This window comes from Mya arenaria, chromosome 7 (assembly GCF_026914265.1).
Source record: "Mya arenaria isolate MELC-2E11 chromosome 7, ASM2691426v1".
Lineage (NCBI taxonomy): Eukaryota > Metazoa > Mollusca > Bivalvia > Myida > Myidae > Mya > Mya arenaria.
The window spans coordinates 61,940,672-61,952,644 of NC_069128.1; the positions used below are offsets into that span (position 1 = coordinate 61,940,672).

Consider the following 11,973-nt stretch of genomic DNA (forward strand, 5'->3'; position numbering starts at 1 on the left):
GGTCACATTTATATTTGTATGTTAATGAAACTTAGTCAGAATGTTTATATTGATGAGCTCTATGCCAAGTTCGAAAAGGAAAAGCTTGTTTACACTCTATATGTCACATTTATAACTGTATATTCATGAAAGTTGGTCATAATTTTATATTAATAATCTCTAAGTCAAGTTTGAGTAAAAATGTAAAAACAAAGGCAAGAACGCATCCTTTCTAAGGTAGCAGACTACCAGACTGACATTTCAAATTCTCTGAAACTGGTATACCCTCAACTTTAACATTTAACATGTAGCATTGAAAACTAGTCCCTTATTCGTTTTAATTATGTCCCCTCTCGTTGCACTTTCCATCGCCCTTATTCCCTCCTCCTGTCACCATTGGCTAGCCCTGAAAACACTTATTTCACACTTGAATTTGATCAGGTTAGCGATACAGGGCATTCAGGGTACTTTAAATAAGCTTTACATAAGAGCGTTATTTTGATCATTGGAAAATTGTGTTTAAAGTTTCAAAACACACTTATAAAATATTGTTTTGTTTTGTTTTGATTTTTTTTTTATACCAGCTGACTATAAAAATTGTCGGGTCGGCGCCCATTTGGAAGCTTATTTGACTTAGTTCGGAAATAGCCTTGGATGTTTTGAAGAATACCAGCACTGGGTTAAGTGACGCTAACCTTGACATATGTATTGATGAATGAGCAGTCATAAGCCTTGCTTAATGTTTGCAGGTTTCTAGCTAAAAGACAATTTCCAGCATATCACAAATGATAGCCAAAACTGTGGCGGAATGAGTATAAATTCTTATATAATCTTATAAGATCAAGGCTTTAAGTGCATGTAGACACTAAAGAGTTACCCCCTTAAAAATGACCCTGGAGCTCGAAGCATATATCTGAGCTCACTGTGAACTTTTGAACCTGACATGTATTTGACCCTCAGGAATAATAAACATCGTCCCCCATTATTACAGTGACACTGTGTTCCATGGCGGGGTATTGACCTAACTGGTGCTTAACTGATTCGAATATACAGTACTTTGGCTCTTGGTGTGGTATTGAAAGAAAATATTCTGGATTAATGTAATCTGTCTTGCAGACAATGGATGTTCATAACATTCTTGTCTCTTGGAGCTTTAAGATGGGTCTGGCCTTTATTTGAACTCTGTTCATAATGACCAATGACCTTGGGGAAATAACTATTGGCAAGACTGGAGCACTACACAATTGATATGTACTTTATTTACCTTAAGAAGTTTACTCCAGAACTCTAGGCATCCCTCTGGTTTTGCTTGTGGCATATGATCAGAATGCAGCTTATTGTTGAACATAAGTAAGAATTTATTTAATCATAATCAACACTGTTTAAAAGTGTGGTAAAAATGTTCCTCTTACCTCCAAAGTCACGATATAATTTTAATATTAATAAGTTCACAGATTTTGCATGCAAACGTTGTTGCGTTGCTCATTGTGAGGGTGAAATCAGATTTTCTAAGAAACTCCGCTTGGTCAGCTTACACCCATCATTCCCCAGACACCAAGGCAAAGAAATGACCGCATGTAAATGATTGACCTTGTTAGAATCATCTTAATAACTTGTAACCTTGCTGATTGTTTCAGGGTTCAGACGTATTGTTACAAGATGGCGCGAGGCGAAGCAAGATAGATAGATCCTCCATGCATGCAGCATTGCAAAGGATAGATTCCTTGGTGTCTGCGTACAAACCCTGGTTAAAAGACAGGAAAATGTTACCGACCCCTCAAAAACTATATGCTTGGAATGTGGAGTATAATCATCGTAAATCTGATACTGGTAGGTATAAGGGAACAATTCGTTCTAAATTCTCATCCCGGTATCAAAAAAATAACTGGTTTGGTGCAATTTTTATGCATTTTTAAGTGGCATCGTATGTTAACATTTTTCCTGCTTTTACACCTAATTTTATTTTGTCTCACTTATTATGTATATTAAATACAGGCCCAAAAGTCAACACATTTTTCCTCTCGCCCTATGCGAGAGACCACTACCCGACAAGGGCATTGCCCATTTTTGGCTTGAGTCAGACGTGTAAATAATGTAGAATTAGTATTATATGACTAGGTCAGTGCCCACTAAGAACCATAATAAGATACATTATATTCTAGTTAAATAGTCAGTCTGTTTTGACCACAATAAGTCAGTGACCTCTTGGTATTATTGCAGTGGTCTGAGTACTTATACCATAATAGTATGTGTATTTTTTCTGGCCATTGACATTTGTCAGTATCAAATTAAGACATAATATCAGTATCTGTTTTCACATTAGGCTAAGTGGTAATAAAAGTGACAAATTTACAGTGATTTTGACAATTTAAAACATGAAACATCATTCTCTTTGTTTTTCTATTTTTTACCTGTTTATATTATATTTTGAAAACATAACAAGGGCGTTTTTTGAATGTTCTTTGTTTTTTGAAGAAATAAAAAAGACAAATTATTTAAACTCGTTGATCCTGAGCAGTCAGGCATATTATGTTGGACAGCGGTCTGTGGTGGTTCGGGACAGTCTGTAGCTGATCAGGGATGTTTCAGGATTTAATTCTTGTTAGTCATCTCTTGTGGTGTCTGCTGTTTTTAGATCATCAGGAGATTGTCCACTCAATTTAACCTACGACCAATCCGCATTGCGATATATCTTGATCCGGGATGGTCCGGCTTTAGTGTGACTGTTACATTTTAAGCTTTAGCCCTGTATACCCTTCTTTGGGCATAAACCCCTCATTCTCAAACAACCTCAAGACCACCCTCCCCCCACCAAGGCACCGTTTTTTAATTGACAATTATCTGCGAATAGAGTATAAGAACCGCTGGACCACTTGTAACATCTTGTTGAAAGAAAAATATGCAGGAAATAGAATTGTTGTTAAAAAAAATGTGGAAAAATCGGTCAATGGCTTGCATCTTGAGTGGATATAAGTGTCGGCATAAATATTCCAGCATCACACTTGTCGTGCAACATTCCATTTTTAATATAATAAAAACAGAATTTACATAAAAATCTTGATTTTATTCTGCAAATTTATTCATTTTCATTTGCATTTTTATACCCAATATTGGTTATCAAAAGTGCATTAAACCTTTGGATTTTGTGCACATTCTTTTTTTCTGAAATATATATGCGTCAGTAGTTGATACTTTTTTGTCCCTGCAAAAATGTTATTGTCTGAATTTGTTTGTAGGTCTAGAATGCCATGGCCCTTATTATGTGGACCTCCAGGCCTCAAAGATAATTAAAAGAATGATATGCTTCTGCAGACCTTAAATTGCGTAAATGGACAATATTAATTTATTTAGTAATTTGATATATGGTTTTAGTCTTGTAAGAAAATAACCAACAGGCGTCAACCAGGGTTAGATTAATTAAATTAGTTGTAACAAAAAACACTAATTATAATATCAGTTGCACAAAGAACACATCTCATTAGAAATTGTATTCAACAATGGAAGAACAAATACACACTGTCGTTCATACTGCTTATTACACTTTCTTGTGCCTCAAAAAATTACATTTGGTTCGGGTTACCCGACCCTACCGAGGTAATAGGCGCCGACCCTACCTTTTTATGTTATTTTTTAAGTGTGTTTTATATGCAGTTTAAAACCTTGAACGCTTGATACAGAATATTACTTAAACACGTTCACCATGGATGAAATAAACGTTCTTATATAAAGCCTAATAAAAAGATAAATAAAAAGCCTAATTTTAAGCCTACATATTTTTAAAAAGAGTGTTACCCTAACCAAATCATTTTTTGGCCTTGCTTAAAATTTTAATTTTAATTATTATACTTAAGCTTAAAAAGTTTTGAATCAATTTGCAGGTATTCGATCATGATAAATAAATATGAACAAAAACATATGGGCCGATTGTTCAGATCGTTGTTGACGTAAACAATGTTGTTAATGTCATCATTGTAGACTTTCAAATCAATTCAAACTGCATTTTTGATTGGTATACGTTGTATCGTAGTAAAACACCAATAATGAATGACATATGGTACACCAGTTGGTCCTGAGACATGAGTAATATAACAGTTACTTCAATTTCTTCTTTACGTCTAAGGAATATCGTGGAAATAATAAAAATATAACTACGAAATTGAATTTTGTAATATATGGGTTTTGCAATAATTAGGATCGGCGCTCCCGTAAAACTGAAAATAAAATCTTTTGTCTTTGGTATTAACAGCAACACGAGATTATGTTCTGAAATGGCGGCTTTATGTTCCGGCGAAATGATATTTTTTACTTTACTTAAATCTATTTTTATTTTGTGCTGTAAGGAGCGGAAAAACAATATGTTTGAGCAGGTGGAATAATTAGTCTGCATGTAGAATGACATTTAAGCTTTTCTTTTTTCTTAGGAATGAAAATTTCTGATGTATGTCATAGCATTTAGGTGTTGTCACGCTGTGCTTATACTTGAATCTTCGTTGGCCATTAGCAATCATCGCAACGACTGAAGCTCTTGTTTTAAATTTTATCATGATGTAGCTGCATTTAGAATACCGCAATTGTCAAAGGTAATTTCTAAGGCTTTTTCTTTATTTTCTTTATTTAAACCAATGTTTTATCTTTTTGCCATCAAACAAGATCTCTGTATCTTTTTATTCAGGCATACCCTTAAATGAATTATTTGTCTGTTTCAGGATTGCTGACATCGCACCGTCATACCTCCGCTCTGGTCCGCCCGTGCTGCTCCATCCAGACAAAGTTGTGTCACACACAGAGTCATCACGGTACGTTACCTTGTTGTGTTTAGATGATTATATGTTGCCGTTGTTAGGTGGCAATACTTTTCTGAAGTTGCCGTGACAATACTTTGACATGGTTACATCGGGTTATGTTGTCATGGATACAAACTAGTTTTTAGCTCACCTGAGCATGAAATGCTCATGGTGAGCTATTGTGACTGCCCTGTGTCCGTCTTTATCGTTTTCGTCCGTCGTCCGTCGTGAACAATTTGACTGTTTCCACTCTAGAGGTCACAATTTTGGCACAATCTTAATGAAACTTGGTTAGAGGTTATCTGAGGTTAAAAACATGGTCATCAAGTCAAATTAAAGGAAAAGCTCGTTAATACTATAGAGGTCACATTTATGACTGTATCTTCAGAAAACCTGGTCAGAATGTTATTATTAATGATCCCCAGTCAAATTCGAATCTGGGTCATGTGCGGTCAAAAACTTGGTCACCAGGTCTAATTGAAGGAAAAGCTTGTTAACACACACTAGAAGTTACATTTATGACTGTATCTTCATGAAAGTCAGTCAGAATGTTAATATTAATAATTTTTAAGTCAAGTTTAATTCTTGGTCATGTGCGGTTGAAAACTAGGTCACCAGGTCAAAGAATAGGAAAACCTTGTTAGCACTCTAGAGGTCACTTTTATGACTGTATGTTCATGAAACTTAGTCAGAATATTTATTCACTCTAGGCCAAGTTTGAATCTTGGTTATGTGCGATCAAAAACTAGGTCACCTAGTCAAATTTAAGGAAAAGCTTGTTAACAATCTAAAGGTCAGATTTATAAATGTTTCTTAATGAAAGTTGGTCAGAATGTTTATATTAATTAGCTCTAGCCCAAGTTTAAATCTGGGTCATGTGCGGTCGAAGATAAGGTCAAATCATAGGAAAAGCTTGTTAACACTCTAGAGGTCACTTTATGACTGTATGTTCATAAAACTTAGTCAGAATTTTTATATTGATTAGCTCTAGCCCAAGTTCGAATCTGGGTCATGTGCGGTCAAAAACTAGGTCACCAGGTCAATATAAGGAAAAGCTTGCTAACACTCTAAAAGTCACATTTATAACTGTATCTCCATGAAAGTTTGTCAGACTGTTTATATTAATAATCTCTAAGTCAATTTTTTATTCGGGTCATGTGTGGTCAAAAAATAGTTCATTAGGTCAAATCATAGAAATAGTTTGATAGTACTTTAGAGGTCACATTTATGACTGTATGTTCATGAAACTTAGTCCGAATGTTAATACTAATTAGCTCTAGGACAAGTTCGAATCTTGGACATGTGCGGTCAAAAACTAGGTCACAAGGTCAAATAATAGGAAAAACATGTTATAACTCTAGAGGGCACTTTTATGACCATATGTTCATTCTACTTGAACAGAATGTTATTCTTGATAATCATTAGGAAGTGTTTGAAACTGGGTAATCTGAAGTCAAAAACAAGGCCACTAGTTCAAATCATACAAAAACTGTGTAAACACTGTAGTGGGTACATTCTCTCTTTGATCACCATGAAACTATATCAGAATATTTGTGTTTATAAAGTCTATGTCAAGTTTGAAACCGGGTAACCTGAAAACTAGGTCACGAAGTCAAATCATAAAAACATTGTTAAAACACTGTTAAGGCCATATTTTCTATTTTATCGATATGAAACTTGGTCAGAATGTACTTTTTACAGCAAGGTATGGTTTGCAACTGGGTCATCCGTGATATTAAAAAATTATTCATGATATTAAAAAAACTTGGTCACTAGGAAGGATCTAAGTAATATATTTTTTTTAATTCCAGCAGGTTAAATGTTATAATTCTATACATCATGATTTTATCCAGATTTATTCAAAAATATACTCTGTAATTTAACAAAAAAGTCCTTCCATGATGTAGTCAAAAGTATATGTAATAAGTTCACAATGTTTCGTGCATTTACATGTAGAACAAGGGTTTTAATCACACTCACTGCTAAAATACATTCTGAATTAAATGAAACAATTTTCATGTTTATACTCCAACCATAACAAGAACAGAAAATGAAAAACAAATGTACAAAGAAAGGTTAGAACGCATCCTTTCAAAGGTAGCAGACTACCAGACTGACATTTCAAATTCTCTAAAACTGTTATTCCCTCATCTTTAAAATGTAGCATTGTTTTAATTAAGTCCCCTCTCGTTGCACTTTCCATTGCCATGGAATACACTTATTCCCCCCCCTGTCACAATTGGCCTCGCCCTGAAAAACTTCTTTCACACTTGAATTGGAACAGGTGAGCGATACCGGGCCTTCATGGTCCTCTTGTGTAAGTAAATACGTTTTTGCAATCACTTTAGTTATGATACAAATGCTTAAAATAGAAAATATAGTAAAAGCGATTTAATCCCTCGTTGTTGTAGACTGTTTTGATTTATTTGTGATGCTCTTTAAAACATACTTTTCTCGGCAAATGATGTTTGAAGTGGATATATTGAAGTCATACTATGTTTGATTTTAACTTCCTGAACATAATGATAGAACGTTTATTGGAATCAAGACTCAATTTATTCATTCATTTTCAAACAATGGTAAAGAAGAAATAGTGAAAGTAATGTGAACAAGAACACTGTTTTAGCTAATTAGCTAGTTATTGCTTTACGTTTGTCCACAGCACAACTTGAAAATTTTGGATGATATTTATCTTGCAGATAATGATAAAGCGAAAAGAGAAGAAGTGCAATGTACAAGATTCAATACTATACTCTTATCTTTTTCAATTAAATGAGGAATTTCTAAACTGTACACTGCCATTTTATATGAGAGCGGGTAGTAAACGCTTTCAGTGAAAGCACTAGTTTTTTTAACAAATACTAATATATCATTTTTTTGCTTGAAGGGCCACAACCTACTGGAAAAGTAGAGGTCAAGGTCAAAGCTGCTATCGATGTGGTATTTACATTCGAGGATGGCACTTACATGGTATTGTTTTTATTTTCAATTGCTTTTCATTGTAAATGACGATATTCAATTTCAGTTTAAGGTAAACGAGATTTTGCAAATTACATACTGATATTACTTATACCATAATGATTCCGTTTTAAGGCAATCGAACGATCGTAAAATATTCTACTCTCGAGTGTATAAAGATCTGATTTCATGTTCGATTGACATTACTCTAGATTCTATGGTAGAGGGGGTTATCCAAATTATCCATATATTAAAATTAAACTCAACTTACAAAAGAACTTTTTCATTTTTATTGATCGGAAACGTAAAAACCAAGGTTTGGCGTCTGCGTTTTAATTGGGATGTAATAATTTAAAATGTATATTGATGTAACCTTTAAAAAACTGGTATGATCAAACAGTTGAATAACTAATAACTTGAACAAAATCAATAAATACACGTGTCTATCAAACAAAAATAATTTGAGTGATGAATCTTTATCCTCTAACTAGATAATGCATTGATGGAAAACATCAGACTACTGATAAACATTCCGACAGACTGAAAAACCAATAAACAAAAATAGAAAAACTGTTTGCAAGTCAGCTAGTGTCTTATTATATGTATCATTTCAACTAGGATAAAGCTTACTAAATCACTCTCGAGTCTGTTTATTGGTAGAAACAAGTACGGACGTCCTTTTTCTGAGGCAATGAGAAAGTATCCTGATTGGACATGAACACACAAACCTTTGATTTGAGACTGACACCTAGCCAAGGAGGGCTCATTAATGAATATTCTAGTCTTTGAAACTGCTCATGTTTTCCCTTTCAGGATGACATTCCAGTTGTGTAACTTGTTTTTCGTATTATACTGCAAGTTCTGTTTGATTACATTACAGTGCATGAAATAATAAGCATAATATACGACGGAAATAAAAGAAATCAGAAGGCCTGTACAATAACATTAAAAATATTCCAAATTGTTTTGTGGCACATCAATTAAAAGCTGCATACTTACGGATATTCTGTTTTTACACCTTTTTATTTTTATAAAATAAAATTAAATCGATAAAAGCAGAATCTGGATTGTACAAGACTGTGCACGTATAACGTTTAAATCAATAATAAAACAATTCTGTAAATTCCAACGTAGGCGTTTGTTAGTCGATGTTTTTTTTAAATATTGCCCTCACGATTCAATACTTTTCTGTATCGATCAGGCGTCTTACTTAAATGTCATCATACCACCCTTCTCGTAGCTGCTTACAGTCGACATTACGGACATTTAATTTCCTTTATATATTCAAAGCCATATGAATCCATATGCGCAAGCATGGTACTATAAGGGTGATGTTGCAGTAGTTCATACTAAATACATAATAGTTAGTATTTTGTAAGAAATGAGTCCACGGCCTGGTGTGCACTATCGTTGTCTTGATGAAACATCAGTTTTTCTTTTAATTAAGCACTGTGTTCACGAGTTGTCTCTGCAAGATCTATTATGTCAAAAGCGAAATGTCTCAAATCAAGTATAAATTACTTTTTGAAATTTTCATTAGCTGTTTTACAATTATTATTAAACAAGCTAGATTTCTCTCTGAGTGGTGCTTTATGCGTCTCTGATTCCTCTGCTTACGAATACACTAGTTAACGCAAAATTAGCGTTCAATATATTGCGTGTTAGCTATTCTTTCATTTGCGAGAGTGCTTTCTGTGATGAGTATGCTTTTAAAATGTTATAGTTTCGAAATGAAATAGGAAAATCACAACAGTAATATTTTTTAATACATGTATTTTTGTTGATTTAAGATCAGTTTTAATATATTATAATCAAAGTTTAAACAATAAATCATGATTGACTATGCACGTAAGATATCAAAACATACTGATTTAAAGACAAAACAATAGCTTAATAGTTGTTCAGACATATTTAAGAACGGTTAAATCCTTATGTATCAACTGATTCAATAAGCACTAAGATACCAACATCTAGAAAACGTAATGAATGTATACGGTGCAATTTCAATATATGTATAAATTTGCTGTCAGGTAAAATTATTTCGAAATAAATTAAAATACCCCATATTTTGTCTGATAGAATTTATTCTTTGTTCCTTTAACCTTTGCTTCACTTATACATTATAACTCTATTAACAACCTTACAGAAAAATGAGACATCCACAGGAAAATCGTATGAAGGGCGCACGTTTGAAGTGTGTTTTGAAAACGACAGTGAAGGTCGGCTGGTATGTAATATGATGCTCGAGGCGTTCAGAAGAGGATTAATGTTTACCATTCGGCAGGACGGGATAGTAGGGCTAAATGGCATTCCTCTGTCGAAATATGAACATCGTTATGAACCGTAAGAACAGTTTTGCAGTTAAAGGGTCAGCATATATGTAGGATTTACGGTTTAACAGGACAGGATAGGTTCGGTTATTAATGTTATGTACTGTGGTGAGTATTGCTGTGTAGGGAACAGTAATGATAGTCAGCATCCTTGTATATAGCCTTTTAAACACGGTAGTCAGAAGAAAGCATAATGGGAAGCTTTATTTTTTTTTTTTAAAATGTGAGTTTGTCATTGGTGATTTTTCACAAAGGTAGGGTTATTAACTCGATATGTCAATATTCAAAAGCAAAATAAATATGTATGTTGTACAACAAATGCTAATAATATAAGAAGTGGTGTTGATTGTATTGCTGTTTCTTCATACATGTTTCAGGTTTTTGTGACTTTGAAATTGATATAGAAGACGATCTTGCTGCTTCTTCATATAAATAAGAGTTTTTTGTGACTTTGTAATTGACATATTCGATTTTTCGGATCATTATCCGATGTACTGTACATTATAGTTTATAAGTATTAGTAGTTCTCAATACTTAGAAGAAAAAGCACAGGTTCGAATATACGTTATGTGTTAATGGTGAGATGGCGGTAAATAAAGACATGTTTATTTTCATTAATATTTCATAGACAACAACCTTATGATGAACTCCATTTATTAATATATATATATAGTTATATATAGTTAAAAGCTCTTGAAAGTATGCGTGTTAAACAAAACAGGTATATCCGAAGATCTTGCATTATAATAAGTATTTGGCTATGGTATGTACAGTGGTATTACGTAGTTCCTTGGTAAAACACAACGTTTTAAAGTCCTAATGCAATATTGTTCATATAATGAATATGTAAATATTTATGCAAAAAGCTACAGAAACATGCTCAGTAGCAAAATGTTTAAACATAAACCCGGTTTAGTGGCAATTGGCAGACGCCAAAGACATAGAACACAAAATCACAAACAAGAGACATAGAACAGCACAAAACTGTACAAACAGCACAGTGCACATTATTATCAATTTAAACAATATTGGAATTATATAAAATAGCATAAGGCTAAATGAAATTATACTAGAAAAACATAGTTAACATAATTATTCCAACCATTTAACCGTTAGCACACTGTTTCATTTAAACTTTAACATATGAGTTGTTTGTCACTGAGGAGGTACGGTAAATACTTATTATGTTAATGCTTAAGAGATTCGTATCACTGAGGAATTACAGTTAATACCTTTACATGTACACGTAATAGTTGGTTTTGAGGAAGAACTATAAGTACAAGTACATTACAGTATAGTTGTTTGTTACTAAATGAGAAATCGCATGTCCATTTAAACTTTTCGATATATTTGCTATCGAGGAGGTAAATTAGATAACTGTACATGTGAAACTTTAAAGTAGAGTGTACATATACAGTAGAGTGGGTTTTCACTAAATGGGGAAGTACAGTTAATACATGCCCATTGAAACCTCAAGAGTTATTTGTTACTGAGGAAGTGAAGTAAGTACCTGTACAAGTGAAACTTAAGAGTGTGATTCACTGAGGCGGTCCAGTTAATACCTGTATATGTAAAACATACAAGTTGTTTGTCACTCGCTGAAGAGGTACGGTAGGTACATGTTCATCTTTAGTGTTATTTGTAACTGTCAAAGTACAGTAATTACCTGTACATGATAACGAGTCGTTTGCCGTAGAGAAAGTATAGTTACTAGAAGTTAATTGATGTAGGGATAAATAGTTGAGAATATATTGTCTGTATAACTCGTGTAATAATATTATTTTAGGGTGTTTCGTGCGGGCTACAACAAATTTATTCAGAATTTGAAACAAGAGCTTGAATCAAGACACATCGATGCGAACTTGTATCACTCATGTGTGGTCTCGGAAGAGACCTTCACTGTCGATAGTATGGAACTTTAA

The 11,973-nt window shown here is 33.5% G+C and overlaps 1 protein-coding gene across 1 annotated transcript in view; it reads left to right on the plus strand.

The window, feature by feature from the left end:
• The window catches only part of LOC128241317 (coiled-coil domain-containing protein 73-like), a 37,662-nt gene extending 25,689 nt beyond the window's left edge, over positions 1-11,973 (plus strand). The window contains exons 19-23 of the mRNA XM_052958249.1: positions 1,617-1,809; positions 4,686-4,775; positions 7,651-7,733; positions 9,868-10,064; positions 11,838-11,973. Coding sequence (XP_052814209.1) covers positions 1,617-1,809; positions 4,686-4,775; positions 7,651-7,733; positions 9,868-10,064; positions 11,838-11,973 — 699 coding nt within the window. The remainder of the gene's footprint in view (positions 1-1,616; positions 1,810-4,685; positions 4,776-7,650; positions 7,734-9,867; positions 10,065-11,837) is intronic.